At 43.6% G+C, this 27092-nt stretch overlaps 1 protein-coding gene across 5 annotated transcripts in view; it reads left to right on the top strand.

Annotated features, from left to right (window-relative positions):
• The window catches only part of KANK4 (KN motif and ankyrin repeat domains 4), a 106095-nt gene extending 82373 nt beyond the window's left edge, over window positions 1–23722 (top strand). For all 5 annotated transcript variants that reach the window (XM_069981342.1, XM_069981343.1, XM_069981345.1 and 2 more), the window contains 4 exons: window positions 1514–1733; window positions 13696–13838; window positions 17156–17356; window positions 21349–23722. In XM_069981342.1, the coding sequence (XP_069837443.1) occupies window positions 1514–1733; window positions 13696–13838; window positions 17156–17356; window positions 21349–21477 (693 nt within the window). In that variant the 3' untranslated portion in view covers window positions 21478–23722. The remainder of the gene's footprint in view (window positions 1–1513; window positions 1734–13695; window positions 13839–17155; window positions 17357–21348) is intronic.
• The last annotated feature ends 3370 nt before the right edge of the window (window positions 23723–27092 follow it).

The raw sequence follows: 27092 nt of genomic DNA, 5'->3' as shown, positions 1-27092 counted from the left end.
TATAACTACTATACTACTGCTCCTATATACAAGAATATAACTACTATAATACTGCTCCTATATACAAGAATATAACTACTATAATACTGCTCCTATATACAAGAATATAACTACTATAATACTGCCTCCTATATACAGGAATATAACTACTATAATACTGCTCCTATATACAAGAATATAACTACTATAATACTGCTCCTATATACAAGAATATAACTACTATAATACTGCTCCCATATACAAGAATATAACTACTATAATACTGCTCCTATATACAAGAATATAACTACTATAATACTGCCTCCTATATACAAGAATATAACTACTATAATATGGAAGTAGAGTGCGGTCAGCACTGCCGGTGCTGGTAGCGCTATGGAGCTAGTGGAGATCCGACCTGAGCTGACTGATGCAAAGGGGTGCTCCCAGGAGAACAGGATAGCGTATATGATAGCAAGTAGAAAGAGAGACTGGGGCACTCACCAGGCTTGCAGGTTCAGTTTATTGTACGGTACGACTTCAATCCCCGACAGGAAGAAGCGCCGAGTGGGCGTGAAACGTCGTCCCGGGGGTGTAAGCGCCCGCTATTCCATCTGTCCTCCCTCACCTATGGATTGAAGTCGTACCGTACAATAAACTGAACCTGCAAGCCTGGTGAGTGCCCCAGTCTCTCTTTCTACTTGCTATCATAACTACTATAATACTGCCCCTATATACAAGAATATAACTACTATAATACTGCTCCTATGTATGAGAATTTAACTAATAAGGATTTGGAGGAATTATCATTTTCAGAAGCAATTATTTTGCGTGTTATACGGCTGCGGGAATCTTTCTATAAATAACCTTCCTCGCTCAGGTCCTCATTACACTTATTACCAGACAGAAGTGCAGTCATCTCCGGAGAGACGATGTAATTAACGCGGAGGGTGAGAGCGCCGCATAATAACCTGTCTGTGCGGCACATAGAGAAATCCAGAATGTGCGGTAGTTTTATTCCTTTTCATCGCCGGGCCGGGTTTTTATCACTTTGCTCATTCTCAGCGGTTCCTGTGTGATCTCAGCACAATGCCGCAATCTGTCTTCATTAAACCAGTCAGCCGAGAGATCCAGGCGCTTCAGGCCTTCTCCGCACTTTTTTGGTATTCAGCATGTCAGGGATTATTCACGTTGTGTGTTTTTTTTTTTTCTAAAACCGTGACACTGATTAGTAAATAAGGTCCAGAATTTTTTTTTTGTGGAGTTCCCCTTTAAGTGTCTCTCCAGCCTGGACTCTGCTCCAAGTTTCTGTTGTGATCTCATCACATCCCTCTTACATCTGAGCCTCGCAGGGATTTGTTACAGTGTAAACAAGTGAATTCGCTGCGGAGAGATCTCTTCCATGTTTCCAATAAACGTCTGATTTATGGATTCTCTCAGAACATGGAGATGCGGTTGCGGTTATCTGAGGATTGCTCCGAGATAGACATCGCGCCTTGGCCGGTAACTAATCATAACTTTTCCCCTGTTGTAGAGACAGACGTTGTACACCGTCTGCCAGGAGTGGTTCCGAGTCTCCAGCCAGAAGACGTCCTCGCCGGATTTGGTGGCGGTTTATCTGGAGGAGTTCCGATCGATTAGCCCGCAGCTATTGCAGATGGTGGTCAATATCGCAGATGAGAATGGGAACACCGCCCTCCATTACAGTGTCTCCCACTCCAACTTTGGGATTGTGAAGCTCCTTCTGGAAACAGGTGAGGACGGGGCGTTCCGTTACATTGTGTCAATACTCAATGCTCAGCTAAGATCCCCAGAGGGTCTGTGATCTAACATTGTGTCACATGTATGAACTCATGATAACCCCTGTGTCATGCACCCCCCCCTTTCAGGCCCTGTACTATGGATACATTATGACATTGTCGCTGGTCAGTGGCCACCTAAATGGACTGACCAGGAGACCTGGTAGTGGGTGGATACTTAACAGAGTTATTATAAGATAGGTGGCAAGTATGCTATGGCACCCCCACCAATCAGGATGGGTTCCCCTTTGAGTGAATGACCTGCTACCACTCCATTCCCTTACTATGGGGCTATTGAAGATTTATGTTGAGATCACTGTATATAATGAGGTTGTGGTAGCCCTTGAGGCATGGTGAGTTTGGGTTGGTGGTCTCCCTGCCAAGTTAGCTGGTATGATGGTATGGTAGCTGAGTGGGTCTAGGGTGGTATAGCCTGGAGTGGTATAGCCAGGAGTGGTGTAGGACCTACCTGGACGTTTTGGTGCCCACCAACAAGGATTTAGCCCAAGTGTACAGGTATGTGTGGGCGCTGCTGTTTTCTTGGGAGAACGTAGTGCAATACAAGGATAGTACTTTGGTAGAAATACAGTCCAGTGCAATACAATCAGAGATGAATCTTGCAAGTGACTTAGGTGCTCGTAGTTGAGGTAGAGATAAGGTGCTTTGAAGAAGAGAGAGTAGAGGAGAGAGGTTGCCTGAGGGACCTTGTCCAATGTAGAAGTGTACTCTGCCCGGAACAGTAGAGGTGTGTAGAAGAGAAATAGAGACTACTCGTACTCATGGATGAACTTTAGTCTGATCGCCTTTTGTCCCTAGTTGCAGGCTACCTGTCCGAGGTGAGTAATACGAGTCCCAGGCCTTGTTATCTGGGCTAACCCGACTTCCAAGATTTCCCTGTTGTCTGCCACTGCGCAGTGGAATACGTAGACTTTCCGTAACTTTGTTCCACGGTGGTCAGTTTTTGTGACTGTTGAGGTAGCTGCCCTGCACTCTTGGAGAGGTTCCTGGCATGGACAAGGAGTTCCCTATATGGCTTCTCTCCCCCTGTAGAGTTCTAGCACTGCATAGCAATTCTGTTGCTTATAAGAAGGAACTTTGATAGCTTGCTTTGTTGTGTCCCTGTCAAAGGACCTGACCAAAGCCAGGCCCTGGCTTGGCGTCAGCAAAGACTCGTCTGTGTTGCTTCCCCTCACACTGAATCCAGACTACAACTGACTAACTCCTCCCGCCAGGAACTAAGGGCCCTATTACACGGGACGATCATCGTGTGTAAAATCGTTATATCGTTCTGTGTAATATGGTGAACGATTTCAGGTTAACGATAAACAATCTAGTTTGCAATCGTTTATCGTTAGTCGTTAATCGTTAAAAATCGCTCCGTGTGATAAGACCCTAAGGGTCCTAACTACAGGGGTTTGTCTAACCCTGTCTGTGATTGGTGGGCTGTGTGCGTGTGTAGATAGAGAGAGAGAGAGAGAGTAGACGATGGGGTGAAGAAAAGAGGCAAACCACCTGCACCTGTGAGTGTTTAAAGGACAACATGTCACATACAATAGTTTACCCTTGTCATACTATAGCTGTGTCATACTTTTCATACTTTAGCTGTGCATAGAATAAGCTAACAAACACAGTGACATCTAGTGGGAAAAACACTAACTGCAGTGGATACCTCATCCCACTTGTGTGAACCCGAGGGAGTTACCTTACTCAGGTGCAGTAAAGGTTTAGGTGCCCGTACCAGGTCACCACAAGGTCACTGATTATGATGATGTCAATGAAAATGATGTCATCACAGAATAGGATGAGATTATTTTATACGATGAGGTCAATGTTCAGTGATCTCAGTATTCCTATAGTGGCTATCAGGCATCCTCTCTATTCGCTACAATTGGGACAATTTACCGCCCCATCAGATCCTTTATGACTGACTATGGTGTCATCCAGGTGCTTCTGTACCAGTAACCACGTGTAAGTGGAAGCAGCGGGGGTGTATGGAATAAGAGATGGCACACCGGCATTGTTCTTGGCCGGGGGGGCTCTGTAATTTTCTGCTATCTTGGTTTGTGATTGAAAAAGGTCAAGAACATCATCATAAAACATGTCTGCACTGCGACTCAACAACCTGGCCCTGGGGCGCCTGTAAAATACCCGCATCATCTCAGCGACACATGACTGGCAGCATTATAATTCCATTGTTTATTGGTTATACAATATGCAGATTAAGGAGAGACTCCGGCAACAAAGAGAGTGGAGCTGACTATAAAATGATTACAGAGTATAATTATCAGCTATAAACTATGACAACATGTTATTATACTGAAGGTTATAGCATTCAGGTCAGCGTGTCAGGGCGGCACGTCACTGACTACCATAGGGAAACGAGAGGCTGTGACTACTGGGGGATGGAGGGCACTGCTGTGACTACTGGGAGATGGAGGGCACTACTGTGACTACTGGGGGATGGAGGGTACTGCTGCTACTACTGGGGGAAGGAGGGCACTGCTGCGACTACTGGGGGATGGAGGGTACTGCTGCGACTACTGGGGGAAGGAGGGCACTGCTGTGACTACTGGGGGATGGAGGGTACTGCTGCGACTACTGGGGGAAGGAGGGCACTGCTGTGACTACTGGGGGATGGAGGGTACTGCTGCGACTACTGGGGGATGGAGGGTACTGCTACGCCTACTGAGAAAGTAGGGATCTGCTGCGTCTACTGGGAGATGAAGGGAACTACTGTTACTACTGGGGGATGGAGGGTACTGCTACGCCTACTGAGAAAGTAGGGATCTGCTGCGTCTACTGGGGGATGGAGGGCACTGCTGCGACTACTGGGGGATGGAGGGTACTGCTGCTACTACTGGGGGAAGGAGGGCACTGCTGCGACTACTGGGGGATGGAGGGTACTGCTGCGACTACTGGGGGATGGAGGGTACTGCTACGCCTACTGAGAAAGTAGGGATCTGCTGCGTCTACTGGGAGATGAAGGGAACTACTGTTACTACTGGGGGAGGAAGGGAACTGCTGCCACTACTGGGGCATGGAGGACACTGCTGTGACTACTGGGGGATGCTATACATCAGGGGTACTCAACAACTTTTAGTGAACGTCCACTTACAGGGGTCTATTGTCATGTCCGAGCTGAACATCATTAGTAAACGTGTTGTGCTCCCCCAGTAGTATATAGCCCCCCCGTTGCTCCCCCAGTAGTATATAGACCCCTGTGCTCTCCCCCAGTAGTATATAGTCCCTCTCTGTGCTCCCCCAGTAGTATATAGCCCCCCATGTGCTCCCCCAGTAGTATAGAGCCCCCTGTGCGCTCCCCAGTAGTATATAGTCCCCCCTGCGCTCCCCCAGTAGTATATAGTCTCCCTGTGCACTCCCCCAGTAGTATATAGCCCCCCCTGTGCGCTCCCCGAGTAGTATGTAGCCCTTCTGTGCACTCCACCAGTAGTATATAGACCCCTGTGCGCTCCCCCAGTAGTATATAGCCCCCCCTGTGCACTCCCCAGTAGTATTATATAGCCCCCCTGTGTGCTCCCCCAGTAGTATATAGACCCCTGCTTTTTGCTCCCCAGTAGTATATAGCCACCCACTGTGTGCTCCCCCAGTAGTATATAGACCCCCGCTTTGTGCACCCCAGTAGTATATAGCTCCTCACTTCGTGCTCCCCAGTAGTATATAGCTCCCCTGTGCGCTCCCCCAGTAGTATATACTCCCCTTGTGCGCCCCCAGTAGTATATAGCACCCCTGCTGTGTGCTCCCCCAGTTATATAGCCCCCTGTGCTCCCCCTCCTATATAGCATATAAAATAAAAAACCAAACACTTATAGGGACTGTACCATCAGGCCTGTGCTGAAGCACTGGAGGCAGGCTGACCCACTCCCAGTGGGAAGAAACCTCCTCCCCTCTATGACACTGCTCCATTAGAATCGATGGCTCCCTCTCTGTCAGTGCTGCTCCTGCACTGTAACACAGTAAATACGTTACAAGTGCTCATAGTTACTGTGCAGAGGGGAACAACGCAGCTCAGTATACAGGTATACTGAGCTGCAGCAGTGGTCCGGACAGCTGGCCTCCACGGTCCGTGTTCGAACCACGGTCCGCCAGTTGTGAACCCCTGCTATACATTATGGGGCCTGTCATACATAGTCATAGGCCAAAAATAACATCGAAGCACAATTAACTTAATGGCCGAATCCTGACTTTTTGCGGTTAACTTGCCATCTAGTTGATCTGTAATCTAGAGTGCTGAAGGCTGCGGATGGCGGCTCCAGGTCATTTACGCCGCCATCTAAGCGCTGTTTCCAATTTTCCCGTTGAGTAGTTGAAAGGCCGTCTGTAAACAAGCCGCCATCATTATGCTATTTAGCTCCGCTGCTTGATTTGCTGCAATTTTACAAGTGACGGAATGTCTGCTGGTGGCGGGACCCTCCAGACCGGCGGCGTCTGCCGGGGATCAGGTATCAAGGTGCAACTTAATTCTCCTCCCTGTGCTGTGTCCCTGGTCGAAGAAAAAGAAAGTTTATAACTTGGGGATAATGATTTTCTTAGTGCCCCTAAATCATGGCATTAGTAATCGTGACACGTCCGCTATAGCTGACGGGCCGCCTGGAAAACCCATTAGTCCGTTCATTTGGGAGAAGCAGAGAGCTGGAGGGAAGAACCTCCAGCGGGAGCGGATCTGTCATCGGCTGATGCCTGATCCCATGATTCCTCTGTGTGATACCAGGCTCTGCTCCTGTGACTGACAGCTCCGCTCCACACCGCCTGATCTGTAGCAGCTGCTGAGACTGCAAGCTCTAGAGAATGCTGCCCACCTGGTGCCATGATTCTGTCATGTAAGTGAGGGGTACAATACCCACAGAAACACCACTCCCTGCAGCATTGTGCAGGCTCAGGACATCCTGCATTTACTCTAATGGCCTTAGCAGGGGTATATGGGGTTATATATTAGGATGCGAAAGCACATGACCTTTATAAAGTGCTAAATGGATCCCACAGAGAGAGTTCCTGAGCGTGCACTATAGTAGCAGACATGTACGAGGTGTAAGTAGCTCCTGCTGTATCCTGTCCATATAATACCTCATTCTACCTCTAGAGGTCGCTGCTCTGTCCCATCTATGTAATACTACATTCCACCTCTAGAGGTCGCTGCTCTGTCCCATTCATGTAATACTACATTCCACCTCTAGAGGTCGCTGCTCTGTCCCATCTATGTAATACTACATTCCACCTCTACAGGTCGCTGCTTTGTCCCATCCATGTAATCCTATTCCATCCCATTCCATCTGTAGAGGTCGCTGCTCTGTCCCATCCATGTAATACTGCTTTCCACCTCTAGAGGCCGCTGCTCTGTCCCATCCATGTAATACTTCTTTCCACCTTTAGGGGTCATTGCTCTGTCCCATTCATGTAATACTACTTTCCATCTGTAGAGGTCGCTGCTCTGTCCCACTGGCAGCTCCTTCCACTCTGTAAACCTATTCCTATCTCAAAGTCATCATACACCTTATACTTTAGTCGGTCGTGTCCGCCACGCGCAGTGGGTTCGGCCATGCACTGCTCCTCTATAGTGCTTTGTATATGGATAGCTCCTCCCCCTCCAGGCTTTAGGACCCAGATGCCCCTGCAGCACCTACTGTTCTACAAGAATTAATTAATCCTATTGGGCAGACTTTCTTCTTTTCAATACACTTACAGTGTGTGTGTTGTATATAGTGTGTGTTGTACAGTGTGTGTTGTGTAGTGTGTGTTGTACAGTGTGTGTTATGTTGTATAGTGTGTGTTATATTGTACAGTGTGTGTTATATAGTGTGTGTTATATTGTATAGTTGTGTTGTACAGTGTGTGTTTTATAGTGTGTGTGTTGTACAGTGTGTGTTGTACAGTGTGTGTTGTACAGTGTGTGTGTTTTATAGTGTGTGTTGTGTAGTGTGTGTTATATAGTGTGCGTTGTACAGTGTGTGTTGTACAGTGTGTGTTATATAGTGTGTGTTGTACAGTGTGTGTTATATAGTGTGTGTTGTACAGTGTGTGTTGTACAGTGTGTGTTGTACAGTGTGTGTTGTACAGTGCGTGTTGTACAGTGTGTGTTATGTTGTATAGTGTGTGTTGTGTAGTGTGTGTTATGTTGTATAGTGTGTGTTGTGTAGTGTGTGTTATATTGTATAGTGTGTGTTGTACAGTGTGTGTTATATAGTGTGTGTTGTAGAGTGTGTGTTATATAGTGTGTGTTGTACAGTGTGTGTTGTACAGTTTGTGTTATATAGTGTGTGTTGTACAGTGTGTGTTGTAGTGTGTGTTGTACAGTGTGTTATATAGTGTGTGTTGTACAGTGTGTGTTGTACAGTGTGTGTTATATAGTGTGTGTGTTGTACAGTGTGTGTTATATAGTGTGTGTTGTACAGTGTGTGTTGTACAGTGTGTGTTATATAGTGTGTGTGTTGTACAGTGTGTGTTATATATTGTGTGTTGTACAGTGTGTGTTGTACAGTGTGTGTTATATAGTGTGTGTGTTGTACAGTGTGTTATATATTGTGTGTTGTACAGTGTGTGTTATATAGTGTGTGTGTTGTACAGTGCGTGTTATATATTGTGTGTTGTACAGTGTGTGTTATATATTGTGTGTTGTACAGTGTGTGTTATATAGTGTGTGTTGTACAGTGTGTGTTATATAGTGTGTGTGTTGTACAGTGCGTGTTATATAGTGTGTGTGTTGTACAGTGCGTGTTATATAGTGTGTGTTGTACGGTGTGTGACATGGTGTACGTTCTCTGGTTGCAGCTTTTATGTAAACTGGATGAGATTTCTAAATAAGCTTTTAGCCTTTTAATGTAAATGTCATCTCCCGGGGAGAACAGCGGCAATGGGGGAGAAGTAAGAGGGAGGCCGTTTAGGATTATTGGATATTGATTAAAGCCGAGGTTTATAGCCGATGTCTGGATGCAAACAACATAAAAAGTAAAGGAAGTGTGCAAGTCCCCAACTCTACATAAACTGATATCGAGTGACGGCGGATTTATAGGTCATAGGGCTGCAATAGATATATGCAATAATACTTCTCCCAGCATGTAATCTGTACAGATGTACCAGCAGAATTGTGAGTGCAGCTGGGGAGTATAAACAGGATATAACTCAGGATCAGTACAGGATAAGTAATGTAATGTATGTACACAGTGACCCCACCAGCAGAATAGTGAGTGCAGCTCTGGAGTATAATACAGGATGTAACTCAGGATCAGTACAGGATAAGTAATGTAATGTATGTACACAGTGACCTCACCAGCAGAATAGTGAGTGCAGCTCTGGAGTATAATACAGAATATACAGTACAAGTTAGGTTATGCAATGTATTTATAAAGTGACTCCGCCTTATATATTACAGCTGTATATAAACGGTACATGTTGCTCCAGGCTTGTTATAATGTGTCAGATGTATAATAACCCCCTCCCCGGATCTGCTTCATCCTATTATAAGAACATCTATTATTGCAGCCACAGGCGCCATCTTCATGTCTGTGTTTAAAACGAGAAATCTCTGTCGGAGTGATGAGGATGCAGCCCCGTCAGGCCTCATGATGTCTGGACCGATGGATCTTATCTCATTTGGCTCAAATCGTGTCTCTAATTTCAGTATTGATCGCACATCCAAGTGATTGACGGCCTAAACCTGACACACAGATGAACCAATTGAATTACCCATCTTATCCCGTCAGCCCAGACAGACACTCTTTAACGCCCGGGTAGTCGTCTTCTCGGGTAGATGCAAGTAAACAACCGCAGCTATAAGAAGTCTGATATGGCTGCTTACAAAAGCTATACAACAGCAGTGAAAACCGTCAGCAAGCTGCTGTTGACTGATCTGATATTCTCGTACGACTCTACAGCAGGATGAGCGCACATTAATGTTCTGTATGCAGGGCCGGTTTTAGACTAGATGTGGCCCTGGGCGAAGTTAAAGGTGGGGCCCCAAATGCTGAAATATTTTATCAACAATTTAAGGTCCCCATACATGTTACTCTTTTGTTGGTGGTACCTGTTGCTCCTGGTGGGTTCGGCCATCAGTGTAAGGTGTATGGGGCTCTCTGGCCAGTCCTCTGACAGATGATATCAGTGGACATAGGGGGTCGAGCTTGATGGAAAATCAACGCCCAACCTCTTTGTTCTCAGAGAGATAAGCCGGCATCAGATCTGTATGGCTATGGCTTTCCCCTCTCATAGAGAACACAGGAACACTCAGATGTGCCAAATTTCTGTGTATGGGGAGGACGGGACCGGATGGGACAGATAATTGTCAGCTGAAGGATTGTTCAGCCAGCAGTTATTGGAAGCGTACGGCCACTTTTAAGGCCGTATTACACGGCCTGATATTCCGCAGAAGCGAGCGCCAATCTGGTAGAATGGAGCTCGCTTAGAGAGCCTACTACATGGCTCTTTTATGATGCAGCAAAAGCTATGGAGGAGATTTATCAAACTGGTGTAAAGAAGAATTGGCTCAGTTGCCCCTAGCAACCAATCAGATTCCACCTACTTAGAATGTGAGTAATGAAAGGTGGAATCTGATTGGTTGCTAGGGGCAACTGAGCAAGTTTCATTTTACACCATGTTTGATAAATTTCCCCCCCTATGTGTATATATACAGTATATCATTAGTGATGTGTGTGCAATCCTTGCTGTATATAGTAAACAATAAAGATATATACTACCTGATTAAGGTCCCCCGGTGTCCTCAGGCCTTGTCTGTGATATATACTACCTGATCATGTTCCCCAGTGTCCTCTCAGAGCGATAGCGTCCTGATTCGGACAATTTTCGCTCCATGTATTAGGGCCCTTACTCAGTTCAGAAGGTTACATGCCGGGACTGCCGCTATATGCCAGGACTGCCGCTACATGTCAGGACTGCAGCTACATTATGGGTCTGCCGCTACATGTCGGGACTGCCGCTACATGTCAGGTCTGCCGCTACATGTCAGGACTGCCGCTACATGTCGGGACCGCCGCTACATTCTGGGACTACCGCTACATGCCAGGACTGCCGCTACATTATGGGACTGCCCCTACATTATGGGACTGCCCCTACATGGCAGGACTGCCGCTACATTCTGGGACTGCCGCTACATGCCGGGACTGCCGCTACATGCCGGGACTGCCCCTACATGCCGGGACTGCCGCTACATTATGGGACTGCCCCTACATTATGGGACTGCCCCTACATGGCAGGACTGCCGCTACATGTCAGGACTGCCGCTACATGTCGGGACTGCCGCTACATGCCGGGACTGCCCCTACATGCCGGGACTGCCGCTAAATTATGGGACTGCCCCTACATTATGGGACTGCCGCTACATTCTGGGACTGCCGCTACATTCTGGGACTGCCGCTACATTATGGGACTGCCACTACATGCCAGGACTGCCGCTAGTGGTGTAAACACAAGAACTATTTATATGAATTGCATTAAAAAAATAAAATAAAAAAATCACTATAATCAGGACCAAATATTACCTCCATACCGTTATTGAAGAAAACACACTATATATAGGCCAATATTACCACCATAAAGTGACCGCCCCATAATGACTTTATATACACTATATACAGACCAATATTACCGCCATAGAGTGACCACCGCATGACTCTTTATATACACTATATACAGACCAATATTACCGCTATAGACTGACCACTGTATAATGAATGACTCTATATACACTGTATACAGACCAATATTATGTGTCTGTAACTCTATGGCTGTACTTTTGGTCTGTATATAGTTTATATATAGAGTCATTATGTGGTGGTCACTGTATGGCGGCAATTTGGCAATATCATTATGTGGTGGTCAATCTATGGCAGTAATGACTATATATACACTATATACCGACCAATATTAATGCCAAAGAGTGACCACCGCATAATGACACTTTATACAGACCAATATTATTGCCAAAGAGTGACCACTGCATAATGGCTCTATATACAGACCAATATTACCGCCATAGACTGACCACCACATAATAACTCTATATACAGACCAATATTACTGCCATACAGTGACCACCACATAACTCTATATACACACTATATACAGACCAATATTACCGCCATAGAGTGACCGCCACATAACTCTATATACACACTATATACAGACCAATATTACCGCCATACAGTGACCACCACATAACTCTATATACACACTATATACAGACCAATATTACCGCCATAGAGTGACCGCCACATAACTCTATATACACACTATATACAGACCAATATTACCGCCATAGATTGACCACTGCATAATGACTCTGTATCCAGACCAATATTATGTGGCGATCACTCTATGGCTGTACTATTGGTCTGTATATAGTGTATATAGTCATTATGTGGTGGTCACTGTATGGCGGTAATATTGGTCTGTATATAGTGTCATTATGTGGTAGTCAATCTATGGCAGTAATGACTATATATACACTATATACAGAGCAATATTAATGCCAAAGAGTGACCGCCACATAATGACTCTATATACAGACCAATATTACCGCCATACAGTGACCACCACCTAAGGACTGAATACCACCTTATTTTTTTTTCTCACCGTATTGCCTTATATACATAGGAGCTGCAGCCAATCAGCGGCCTCAGTGGTCACCTGCAGCAATTACATAGGACTGATGAGGCCAGAGAATGGCTGCAGCTCCTATATACAGTCTATTCACCTCAACACTTGGAGTCAGCAGTACTAATACACACACACCATTTTATATATATATATATATATATATATATATATATATATACACACCATTATATATATATATATATATATATATATATACACACACACACACCATTTTATATATATATATATATATATATATATATATATATATATATATATACACACACCATTATATATATATATATATATATAATATATATATATATATACACACACACCATTATATATATATATATATATATATATATATATATATATATATATAAAATTGAACACGAGGACGGCACTCCAGTAGTGTATAGTGAGGATTTATTCACCCAATCACAAACAGCTATATATATATATATATATACACACACACACCATTATATATATATATATATATATATATACACGCACACCATTATATATATATATATATATATATATATATATATATACACACACACACACATCCATGAAAACACATTATACAGATACAAACCATCCAGTCCACACACTATACACAGGACATGTAACACACACTACATTCATGGATTATACACCTACATTCATACACATTACACACTACATATACAGTATACTTACTCTGTCTAGCATGCTGGGTGTAGTGGTGAATCTCCCTCATGTACCTTGCAGCAGCAGCAGGCTGTCATCCTCACCCGGCAGCCCTCTCCTCCATCGTCCCGACAGCTCCACACCAGAGCAGGAAGTCACGTGCAGAGAGGAGCTGGAGGGAGGGGGAGGGGGAGCTACACACACGGAGCAGACACCAAGCAGCGTCCTGCAGCCTCTGCGTGACTCCTGATGGCAGCAGCCAGGGATCACTGCCAGACGCTGCAGGACGCTGTCTGTGCTCTCCTCTCCTACTGGAACTGCGGGAGGGGGCCCCTGGGGGATGGGGGCCCTGGGCATTTGCCCTGCTTGCCCCCCCCTAACGCCGGCCATGTCTGTATGTAGACCTTACTGGTTCCATTACATTCCTAACCTGCTTGCTGACGGTTTCCAAAAATGTAACAAGAAAGGCAATGAAGCTGTTATATAGAAGCTATGTGCAGGCTATGGAGCCCATGCCAGCCTATGTGACTATATGAGAAGAACATTAGGGGAATGATTTACCACTTTTACTGGAAATAATGGAAGTTTATATGTAATTTCCCTTTCTTTATATTAGGTGTTTGTGATGTGGACCATCAGAATAAAGCGGGGTACACCCCAGTGATGCTCACCCCCCTGGCCTCAGCTGAGACGGATGAAGATATGGAGGTGGTGAAGGCTCTCCTGACACTGGGGAATGTTAATCTCTCCGCCTCTCAGGTATGTGACCGATATAATATACACTGACTATATAATATATACTCACTGTATAATATACACTGACTATATAATATATACTCACTGTATAATATGCACTCACTACATAATGTACATTTACTACGTAATATATACTCATTGTATAATATATAATATACATTCACTATAAAATATACACTCACTATATAGTGTACACTCACTATAATACACACATAACATATGCTCATTGTACAATATACACTCACTATATAATATATACTAATTGTATAATATGCACTCACTCAATAATAAACACTCATTATATATATATATATATATATATATATATAGTCTTGTATAATATACTCACTATATAATGTACACTCACTACATAATATACATTTGCTACATAATATACACTTTATAATATACACTCAATATATAATCTACACTCACTTTACAATATACATTCACTGTATAATGTACACTGACTATATAATATACCTTCAATATATAATATACACTTACTATATAATGTACTCACTATAATATACATTAAATACATAATATTATACTCATTGTATAATATACACTCACTATAATATACGCTCATTATATAAAATACACTCACTATATAATGTACTCACTATAAAATACACTCACTATATAATGTACTCACTATAATATACACTCACTATATAATGTACTCACTATAATATACACTCACTATTTAATGTACTCACTATAATATACACTCACTATATAATATAAACTCACTACATTATATACACCTCACTGTATAATATATAGTCACTATGTAATGTACACTACATTAAGGCAGATACGTAGTAATTAAAGATTTGGTCTTATTACACACTGGATCTTACCACAAGAGGGCGTAATAGTGCTCCCCCCCTCCCCCCGCTGCCTTAGAAGAAGGCTCTTTTGAGGCTACTTTTGGGTAGTGTATATTTTGGTAGGAGATCGGTGACAGCTAGACATAAACCGTATCATCTGTAGTGATGCATCCAGGATCTGTTTGGGATCCAATGACAGTCTGGATGCAGTATGACATCTTCAATCCTTCCTTTGCTGTGGAGCGACACACTGCCCCCTGCTGGTGTGATAATGTAGGAGCCATCTATTTCCCAAAAGAACCTCAGCATGATCAACAATTCAGAGGCATTCAGAATAAAAAGAACATAGCTGCATTCTTCTTGAAAGAGCGCCACTCTAGTCCACAGGTTGTGCTCGGTAATGCAGTTCGGCTTTATTAAAGTGAATGGGACTGAGCTGCAATGCAACACACAACCTGTCATCAGGCATGGTGCTGTTTTTCTAATCCTGGACAACCTCTGTAATTGGGATCGCATTATTTCACATAATCCCTCATAGTACATATCTGCCTTCAGCTTGCCAGACATTACAAAGGAATTTATATTTGGCCGTGTTTTTGATGTTTCTTCTGAAGAGCGATGGTCGTGTCACGTGTGAGATCACAGGCGTGTGAACATATGTGTACTAATTGCTTGGTGTTTTATGGTAATTGAGGCAGTACAGCAAGGCCGATTTGGAGGATGGGAGGGGGATGGGGTGTAGATGGCTCAGATCCGCAGCCTATCCTTAAAGGGGTACTCCAGAGAAAAAATATTTTCAAATTTATTTCACAAAGTCGCATAGATTTGTAAATGACTTCTATTTAAGAAACTCAATCCTTCTAGTCCTATTATCTGCTGTATGTCCTGCAGGAAGTGGTGTATTCTTTCCATTATCGCAGAGTGCTCTCTGCTGCCACCTCTGTCAGGAACTGTCCAGAGCAGTAACAAATCCCTATAGAAACCCTCTCCTGCTCTGGACAGTTCCTGACATGGACAGAGGTGGCAGCAGAGAGCACTGTGTCAGAGTGGAAAGAATACGCCACTTCTTGCAGGACATACAGCAGCTGATAAGTACAGGAAGACTTGAGATTTTTAAACAGAAGTAAATTACAAATCTATATGACCTTCTGACACCTGTTGAAATTTCGCTGGAGTACCCCTTTAATGGTGGAGATGGTGGACCACAATCCTTCACCAGTTCTCTCCTGTGTACGGTTGGTTTTATTTGCTGCCGCTTTATAAGATCACCCATTATTTCTGAAAACATAAATCTCAAGTATCCATAATCCTGTGATATCACTGGACAAGCATTTCGGAAAGTTTCATGGCTGATCTCAAGGCTCCGCTTTACCAGCCAGCTGTGATATGAATAGTGACAGTGACTGCACAGATTGTACGGAAAGTCCGGACACTGGAGCATTGTGTCCGTCACCGCCTTGTGTCAATGTATTCACCATGAAGTCACCAAAAATGTGTCGGAAGGTCTGACCCATGGGAGAGTTCTCCTTGGGCCCCCTTTGACTTTGACTAAAATAAATGGCTCTACTACAATGAGTTTCTAATATGGTTCATCTTCAAGATCTCCCCTTGCCGTCAGAAAGTGTCACTGTCGTTTTTTTTTTTTTAAAGTGTCACTGTCGTATTTTTTTTTTTGTTTGTTTGCTTTGCAGAAATCCATAGTACAGGCAATTTTAAGAAACTTTGTAATTGGGTTTATTAGGCAAATATGTCATTATCTGCATTCAAAGAGACTTTCCCCAGCCCCTCCCCCCTCCTCCCTCTCATCCACTGCTCATTATCAGGAAATCTCAACTCTTTTACATCAGTGGAGCCCTGTGTAACCTATGGAGAGGGGAGGAGGGAGAAGGGAGATTAGTCGCCAGAAGAGAGCAGAGAACAAAGAATTACAGAGCAAGAGACCTGTGTAAAAGCCGGTATTCAGAGGTCAGAGAGGTCAGTGCTGACTGTCAGAGGAGATAGCCGGTGATGTAGCTGTAAATTAACTATTTGTTGTCCTGTTTTGGTTCCTTATCTCCCTCCACCCCACCCCTCTCCATAGAGAACAATGAAGACGGGGGGAGAGCTTCAAACTGCTTTTTCATGATAAAAATGCATTTTTCAGCTTATAAACCCAATTACAAAGTTTCTTAAAATCACCTGTACTATAGATTTTTGCCAAAAAAAATGTAAATGACAGTGAGACTTTAAGTGCAGGGGCGTCAAACTCGCAGCCCTCCAGCTGTTGCAAAACTACAATTCCCATCATGCCTGGACAGCCAAAGCTTTAGCTTTGGCTGTCCAGGCATGATGGGATTTGTAGTTTTACAACAGCTGGGGGCCACAAGTTTGACACCAGTCCTAGTAGATGAATCATGTAGCATTTTTTTGTTGTGATTTTTGAAAAAAAAAATTCTATTTTTCCTTTTTGAGTTGTCGGATAACTGACTCCTCATTGTGTGGCAGGGAGGACAAACAGCGCTGATGCTTGGGGTCAGCCACGGCCGCTCAGACATGGTGAGAGTCCTCCTGGAGTGCGGGGCGGACGTCAACCTGACGGCTGAGGATGGAGAGACCGCCCTGATAATCGCCTGCCAAGTGGGCAACCTGGAGATTGTGAAACTGCTGCTGTCTCATCCGGACTGTGATGCGGAGCTGATGGATAAGGTACCACTTAGAACCGCTCCAAAAAATGGCGCCACATACCTGGTCACATGTACAGTATAATCCCCTCCCTATCCAATCCTTCAGTATACGGGACTACGGCTCTGTTCACATCTGTATGCTCTGCGTTTTCTCATCAGACACCTTGATGAGCCCCATTATAAGTCAAAGGGGTCTGGCGAGTGGCCGTGGTGTCTGTCATCTGTTCAAATGAGAGTTACTGCCCAAATGTGAACTGAGCCTATAGGTGAGGCCTATAAGAGGGAATTCTGTATATGGCAGTAATAGTTATGACTGATCTGCTCCCCCTGAGCTTTAGGATATGCAGACATTCCAGCTCAGGCCCCTGTAATATACAGGAGACCACCCAGAGGCAGCGCCGTCCGTGCCTCCAGCCTCAGATGTAGAATTTCTCTATTATGAACTTTATCACATTTGATATATTCGTCCAGTACTGAGTAAAGGATGAAATTCCAGGTTACTGCACATACTACAACCCCCACCGGACCCGCTCATGCCTCCATGTATATTGTGCAGCCCTGTCTACCTGATCTATATCTATGGACATGACCTTTACCAGTCACCGGGCATATCAATCCTGACCCAGATAAGCCTGGTATGCCTGGTATGTGTCTGCTGGCATCAGGATGATGGAGGCTGATAATACTCCGCTGCCAAAGTCAATATTATTCCGGTGGATCGGCTGAGGACGCCCCGCTCTGAACTCTGCAGATTCTGGTTTGGGGGCACATGAAATTATATGGAAGTTAATAACTCAATCTATAGAGTAGATCTGTGATCTGGGCTCTTGGGACCAGGGAAAGATGAATATATTCCAGGAGATATTTTTACTGCAGGGGGCACTGTTTAAATGTGGAAAGGGGCACTATTATTGTGGGTAGAGCATTAGGGAGGCACTATTGCTGGCTGCTGCCAGGTTTTCTGCTGTTGGCACAAAAACAAGGTGTTGCCTAACTTCTCTCGTAGAAAAAGGTTTAATATATGTAAAATCTAGACACACAGAAAATGGCTAGAAATGCCCGTTCTGCCAATTACAGTGATGATCCACCACGGCCAGTGATTGGCTAATCTGGTGTTTTACTGTGTGTGTGTGTGTGTGTGTGTGTGTGTTAGGAGGAGACTGAGAAGTGGGAATCAGTGAGGCCTGGGAAGCATCAGACCAATAGTGCAACCAGGCCATAGGGAAAGCTAATTGTATGCTGTGCTGTATATATAATGGTATGCTGGGCTGTATATATATATATATATATATATATATATATATATATATACAGTGAGTCCAAAAAGTATTTGATCCCTTGCTGATTTTCTTTGTTTGCCCACTAATAAAGACATGATCATTCTATACTTTTAATGGTAGATGTATTCTTACATGGAGAGACAGAATATTAAAAAGAAAATCCAGAAAATAAATCTAAGGAATATATATTAATTGATTTGTATTTCATGGAGTGAAATAAGTATTTGATCCCTTAGTATTCATTAGCAGTTCTGGCTTTTACAGACCAGTTAGACACTCCCAATCAACTTGTTAGCTGACCTGAAGCCGCCTGTTCTCACTAATCACTTGTGTGAAAAACAACTGTCCACAGAATCAGACAGATCACACAGATTTCAAGTCTCCAACATGGGTAAAACCAAAGAGCTGTCACAGGACCTCAGAGTCAGAATTGTTAACCTTCACAAAGCTGGAATGGGCTACAAAAAGATTAGTAAGGTGTTGGATGTGAAAGTAATAACTATTGGTGCAATTATCAGAAAGTTTAAAGAGTATAACATGACAATCAACAGACCTCGGCCCGGTAGTCCAAAGAAGATTTCGCCTCGTGGGGTGGCAATGATGCTGACAACAGTCAGAAATCGTCCTGCAACCACTCGGCAGGAGTTAGCAAATGACCTGAAGGCAGATGGAACCACAGTTTGCAAGGAAACAATTGGCAACACTTTGCGCAACAATGGATTCACATCCTGCAGTGCCCGAAAGGTACCCCTGCTGAAGAGAGCACATGTGGAGGCGTGCCTCAAGTATGCCAATGATCATTTGAAAGATGAACCAAGTTATTGGGAGAAGGTTTTGTGGTCAGATGAGACCAAAATTGAACTTTTTGGCCTCAACTCCACCCGCCATGTGTGGAGGAAGAAAAATGCTGCCTATGACCCCAAGAACACTGTGCCCACCGTCAAGCATGGAGGTGGAAGCATAATGTTTTGGGGGTGTATCTCTGCCAAGGGTACAGGGCTACTTCACCGCATCACTGGGAAGATGGATGGAGCCATGTACCGCACAATCCTGAGGGACAACCTCCTCCCCTCTGCCAGGGTTCTGAAAATGGGCCGTGGTTGGGTCTTCCAACATGATAACGACCCTAAACATACAGCAAAGGCAACAAAGGATTGGCTCAAGAAAAATCACATTAAGGTCATGGAGTGGCCCAGCCAGTCGCCAGACCTCAATCCGATCGAAAATCTATGGAGGGAGCTGAAGGTCAGAGTTGCCAAACGACAGCCCACCAACCTTCATGATTTAGAGAGAATCTGCAAAGAAGAGTGGGCCAAGATTCCCCCTGGTGTGTGCGCTAAACTTGTGGTTAACTACAACAAACGTCTCACCGCTGTGCTTGCAAACAAAGGCTTTGCCACTAAGTATTGAGTGTGTTTGGCAAGAGGGATCAAATACTTATTTTCCTCATTGAAATACAAATTAATTAAAATATATTCTTTAAAATTATATTCTGGATTTTTTTCTTGATATTCTGTCTCTCCATGTTAGAATATATCTACCATTAAAAGTGCTGAAGGATAGTGTCTTTATTAGTGGGCAAACAAAGAAAATCAGCAAGGGATCAAATACTTCTTGGACTCACTGTGTATATATATATATATATATATATAAAAAAATGGTATGCTGGGCTGTATATATATACATATATATACACATATACATATACTAGTATGCTGGGCTGCATATATATAATGGTGTGGGGGCTGTATTTATATAATGGTGGGCTGGGCTGTGTATATATATATATTATGGTATGCTGGGCTGTATATATAATGCTATGCTGGGCTGTATATATAATGCTATGCTGGGCTGTATATATAATGCTATGCTGGCCTTTATAGCTAGAGGTATAACCAGTAGGAAGAGGGAGATTGTGATCCTGCTGTATAGAGCTCTAGTGACATCACATCTGGAACACTGTGTCCAGTTCTGGAGAAAATTCTGTGTTACTTTACTGAAAGAGTAGTAGAAACTTCCAGCAGATGTGGTTGGTAAATCTACAATAACTGAATGTAAACCTGCCTGGGATAAACATATATCTATCCTCATATAATTGAAAGGGAATAATATAAGGACGGACTAGATGGACCAGGGGGGCGTTTCTGCCAACACTCTTCTAGGTTTCAGTGATGGGCGATCAGTGAGGAAAGTATAGTTTACTTTACTACTTTTACCCTATTTGCTTCTTTAGTATGGTGCATGACAACAAGTCTTTTTATGGGGTACCAAGACAGCTTGCCTCTAGCAACCAGGGTGTCTCATATCATCATTTCTGACAGATTCAGGTATTCCTTACTTACGTCTCCTTATAGTAAAGATGACTGACGACCAATATGGCCGCCATTACAGTCCCCCTGTTAAGAATGAAATCTGTTTAGTTTGCTACTTACTGCTTATGTATGATATGTATATCAATGTAAGGCACAGATGGTGAGTATAACTGCAGGATCAGACTACATAGGTTTTGTAGTCTGTTGCCATGGAGACACCTAGGTTTACAATTGAGCTGTAGTATATATAATGTATTTCTATATAAATTAGTATTATCATAATTGGCAGAAGTTTTTGCACCTGGATGTTGAAACTTTTCTGGCATGGGCTCGGCTCTCACCTTTTTATGACATACCTTTGATATCATTTATAGCTAACCTACATTTTATGTTTTTTTTTTTTGTTCTTTTTGTTGGAACAGGCTGGTAACTCGGCTTTGTCTATTGTGATGGATTCCGCCCACAGTGAGATTGCAGAACTTCTACAAGCCCACACAGAGCACCGGCGTTCCTGCCCCTTCACTGACATGGGAGAAGGAGGCTCATTGTAAACAACCATGGAGGACAAAAGACTCATTCTTCTGAGCCCTCACTCCAGTCAGAACACAGAGAGCGGATATCATCCATCTCTACATTGTCTTCATTTACACTCAACTATTCCAAATATGTGTATAGGGCCTGCTCTGCGCTGCCAGGGGTCTGACACGCCAATGTCTATTCTCTTTACATCTGCAGGAATGGTAAAATGTGCCCCTTATAGTGGGGCACATTTTGAAAAATTTTGGAAATGTTTGATTTTGGAGGCTGGTAAGTTCTGGCCCGCATTTTTAAGCACCATTGGGCTAACTTCCTGTGAGCACGCCCACAAAAACTTACAGGCCAAAACTGTGACCTAATTCATTTGGATAACTTCCTGTGAGCACGCCCACAAAAACTTACAGGTCAATGCGTTGACCTGAATCATTGAGCTAACTTCCTGTGAGCATGCCCACAAGAACCCACAGGCTCATGCTTTGACCTGGAGCACAATATTTTATTTTACATCGTTCTGGTTATTATTCAACAAAAAAGTATTTGCCGGCCTCCTTCCTTGCTACACCCTACTGACTGGGGACTCTTTGCATGCTACTGCGGGCACCTCCATAACAATGCTCTTCATCCTCCACCTCTGTGAATGATTTATCGTGAAATGATGACTATAGCCCCAAATTTAATATGTATTTGCACAACTTTTTTTTAAAGGGGGAATTGGTGCAATGTGCATGCAAAAAAAAAAAAAAAAGATGTAAAATTGTTGACAAACTGACACTCGGGGACCTTTAAGAAAAACGTGTGATGATGTCATATGGCACAGGATGATGTCACTCGTTTGTGACTTTTATAAGGTTATAAATTACAGGACATAAATGCAGGAATAATATATTACTGTTTACTATTTTTATATTCCCTTAAAGCACATGAGAAGAATAGAGATCAGGCAGAGCTCTGGGGATTACAGCAGCAGCAAGAATGGACTAGCCCTTTAAAAACAGTAAGAAGCACAAAATACAATTCGCACAAGTTTTTTTTAGAAGCCGTTATGATTGTAAATATTAGCACAAAATCACTTCCATTCATAGGTTGTGAGGCTCCAGAATGTTAATATTGCTCCTGTCATCCAGTAGAGGCTCCACCCCTGTCCAGCCCCCAGGTTACATCCTTACACAGCTCCCTCTACTGCCCAAAAGCTGAACTCATTGACAATCAATGACATCACTGAACTCACTGATGAGCTTGATTAATGACATCACTGAAGAAATCTACAAGCTCCGCCCCATAGACTCCTTTAGGAATAAAGTCATCAGCACCTTGGTTGTTTTTACTAAAAATTCAGGCCACTATAGGGAGCGGGCTGCACCACCATTCATTGCAGTGTGGTGAGTGTACAGATCGGGCTGATACTGCCAAATACACTGGATGACACTCATGGGAGCAATTGTTTCTAGTCTATTTTGGCTGATTAAAACACATTCTCCTCTTAGCCAAGACAGAAATAGAGAACAGCAACACTGGAACTGTCATCCTGATAATGGACTCTATTAAATATGTAAACCAAAATTAGAATTTGTACTGAACTAATCCTGAGTTACATCCAGTATTATACTCCAGAGCTGCACTCACTATTCTGCTGGTGGGGTCACTGTGTACATACAATATATTACTTATCCTGTACTGATCCTGAGTTACATCCTATATTATACTCCAGAGCTGCACTCACTATACTGCTGGTGGGGTCACTGTGTACATGCGATGCCCTGGCCCCTGGGGGCCACTTCCGCAGTGCTGGTGTTATGAGCGGGCAATGACCGGGGCAGCTGCAGGGGTTATACTTGTCACGGTATAGGCCTGAGGGCGGCACAGCTGTAGGGCCGGTCTGTGGAATCTGCGGGTGATGATGGGCATGCGATTCCTCGCTGCACTTAGTCAGGGCACCAGTTAGTGGACACCAATGCCAGGGTTCAGTAACAGCGGTTTTATTATAGATGAGGTAACTAGTAGCAACAGTTCTGTCCGGATGCAACCGGGTATATAGCAGGCTTTGACATATAAGGCAGGAGTGGTGCTGCATAGGCTGTGAGAATACGTGCCGGATGATGGGAGTAGGAGTATGAGAGAAATAGCGTTGCTGGGTGGATTAGCTTGAGAATAATACTTGCTGTGAATCCTTGCAGCGATGAGGAGAGATAACGGAATGACACCCAGATGAGAGAGAAGACTCCGGACACTTGAGCAGGCAGATACAGCCGAAGACTTGAATACAGCAGAGCACCTGATCCACACTTCTAGTGGTGAAGTGGGAGCTGCAAAGAAGAAGCCCAACTCCTCTGAGGCAGGAGAGGGACACACACATCCTCCTTGCTTGGAAGCAGGGGGAAGACTCACTTGTTAGGAGGAAGTGGGAGGTCACATGGTTGCTCCTGGCCAGAGCTAGTCGGCCATTGGAGGAACCATGGTTACAGGTCACGTGATCAACAGCCTTGCATACCACTGTACACCGTAATAATACACAGGAATACATGAGAATACACATGAGAATGCACATTACCAGAGAATACTAGGGGAAAACCAGCAGCAGTTGCAGTGCAAACACTTACCAGAACAGGCATGGACACAGCAAGAGAAATGGCCATAATAGGAGTAGTAGTCTGCATGTTCTGGGACACTGCATACATACATTACATTATTTATCCTGTACTGATCCTGAGTTACATCCTGTATTATACTCCAGAGCTGCACTCACTATTCTGCTGGTGGGGTCACTGTGTACATACATTACATTACTTATCCTGTACTGATCCTGAGTTACATCCTGTATTATACCTCAGAGCTGCAATCACTACTCTGCTGGCGGGGTCACACTGTTCATACATTACTTATGCTGAGCTGCACTCACTCTGAAGTAATATAATGTAATATAATATACACAGTGACCCTACCAGCAGAATAGTGAGTGCAGCTCTGGAGTATAATACAGGATGTAACTCAGGATCAGTACAGGATAAGTAATGTAATGTATGTACACAGTGACCCCACCAGCAGAATAGTGAGTGCAGCTCTGGAGTATAATGATGCATCAGTGCAATGGTTTTATACAATGACTCACCTGTAAGATCCATCATGGACAGTTCATTGAATTAACCGGGACCTGTTTAATATTTCATTTTACCTGTGATGGGGCTGCAGCAAAATTGAACCCTTTCTTTCAGGTTCCCCGACAGATCCTAATTGATCACAAGTGATCCCAATAGTAGGGCACTGTGTGATCAGCTGATACTAACAATAAGGGCTTATATATAGCAGAGAATCCCTTTACTATAGCATATCTATACACCAAGCTGTGTCCCTGGTGCAGTCTGGTCATATACATGTTAGGCAAGTGTGCTAAAGTGCCAAATACCATTAAACTCCATGGTCAGGGTTGGTCAGAGCTGGGCACTCACCATAGACTCCAGCCCCAGCCCACTCAATCATTACCGTCTCTTTAAGAGATTACAGCACAATGGGAGTGAGAAGAGTTTGTACAGTTGAGCCCTCTGCACAGCCGCAATGTATATACACTGTACTCGCTCTTCAGAGAGGCAGATTAGGTCTTACATTATATTAGACAGCTTCCATAGGTTAACTCTTTAATGCCCAAGTAATCAATGCACTTATCTTTTGTATCCTCCTTAATGTTCTCAATGTATTTTTCTGTAACGTTTTTTTGTCTTGCCGCATATTATTCTATCGATTATTGTTATATATTTTTATGTCAAGTCAAGCAATAAACTATAACTTGCCATTTGTCATCTCTTTGTCATCTCTTGGCAAATCATTACCTATTACCTATTTGAAAGATGCAATGACTAGACTTTTTATTACATTATAGAGCAGGAGATAACACTGGATCCACTACTGATGATAGTGACTGCTCAACTCCCACACAAAGCATGACCACTAAACTCATTGAGAGTCATTGAGCATTGGGTGCAGCATATAAGAAGGATAAAAGCACAAAAACACATTATAGAGCTGGAGGGCGATAACACAGGATCCACCACTGAAGATGGTGACTTCTCAGCTCCTCCCACACAAAGCATGACCACTAAACTCATTAAGGGTCATAGTATGCGGAGAGGAAGAGCAGCATATAAGAAGGATAAATGCACAAAACCATATTATAGAGCTGGGGGTAGATGATAGTAGATAACTTAAAATTAGAGTTGATCCAGCACTTAAATACTCGAGTGCTCATTTTTCATTGTTTAAGCGCTCGACTTGAATAACAAACCCAATTGAAAACAATAGGAGACTAATTTTTAACCAGGTGCCCCCTACTGGTAGAGGACGTAATGGCTAAAATCATACTTACTGCTCTGGTCTTCCAGCTTGTATCTTCACTATCGCAGCTCAACCAATCAGTGGCAGCAGCAGTGTCCCGCCTCTGCTGCGAAATGGCTGAGTGAGCCTGCCATGTCACATCTCAATACTAGGAAGTGACCACACAGCGGGGACCAGAGCGGCAGAGTGCGAGTGGGAGCCAGAGAGGTAAGTGGATTTTTTTTTTCCATCCACACCGTACCAAGGCATTCTGCATAAAGGGGTCCTGGCCAGACTACCCCTTTAAGGCTATGTGTCCGTCTGTGCAGCTCCATTTTTAATAACCCCATAACATCTTAAATCAAGAAAAGAAATAACTTTGCAAGTTGTCTTTTGTTAAAAATGTAAAACCAGTTTGCATCTACAGCTCCTATGCTGATCTTTGTGTTTCCATGGTAACAGAAAAACAAACACTGTGTAGTCTGATCCTGCTGTCACACTGCCTTAAATGTGTCCCCTACTTCTTCCTAACATACAGCAGGAAGCTGGAGCATACAGACTGCAGCCTCAGACTACACAGGGTGTATTTGTAGTCTGTTACCATGGAGACACACGTATCAGCTTAGGAGTTGTAGCCACAAACTAAACCCCACAGGACACAAATCAAGGTAGTTTTTTTTGTCTTTCATTTTTGGGGGAGTAGGGTTTATTTTTTAGCTTGATTGATATCATATTCAGGTTCGTGCAATCAGATTAGGATCCAAGGAAAGACACTTTCTTCCTGTGTGCCTTGATGCGGAAGCCCCCTAAGCCACCACAGTCATCTGGATTTACCGTCACTGCTATTGTGGTAGTAAGGGGGATGTAATGTAAAAAAGTCCTCAGTCCTGTGCAGTGAGGCGCAGGATAATAAATCTGCGTATAGTAAAGCTAAAAGCTTTTTTTTTTTTTGCATGAAGATATTCAGTCCTAATAGAGCCGACTCCTCATCTGCTCACCGAAGCATCAAACAGCAGTTACTTCGCCAGTCCTGAAACGGCTTCACATTATACACAGGGAGGACGAGCGGCGTCTGTGATGTCTGTGTTACCGCAGTTTTGTATATCTGCTTCTACACATTAAAGGGAAGATCTCAATTATGTATTTTTTGTCTCATCCATTAGATGTCAGCCTGTAGAGGAGAAACTATTTGTTCTTTTTTCTCCCCACCCCCCCAAAAAAAAAAAAATAAATAAATTAATAAATAGCTACAACTTTTTTGATCTATGAAGTCTCCCCCAGGGGAAGCCATCTTGAGACAGACTTTCTTCATATACAGCAGTGCAGT

The sequence above is a fragment of the Dendropsophus ebraccatus genome, chromosome 8 (assembly GCF_027789765.1).
Source record: "Dendropsophus ebraccatus isolate aDenEbr1 chromosome 8, aDenEbr1.pat, whole genome shotgun sequence".
Taxonomy (NCBI): Eukaryota; Metazoa; Chordata; class Amphibia; order Anura; family Hylidae; genus Dendropsophus; species Dendropsophus ebraccatus.
This window is presented reverse-complemented; position numbering and strand designations above follow the sequence as displayed.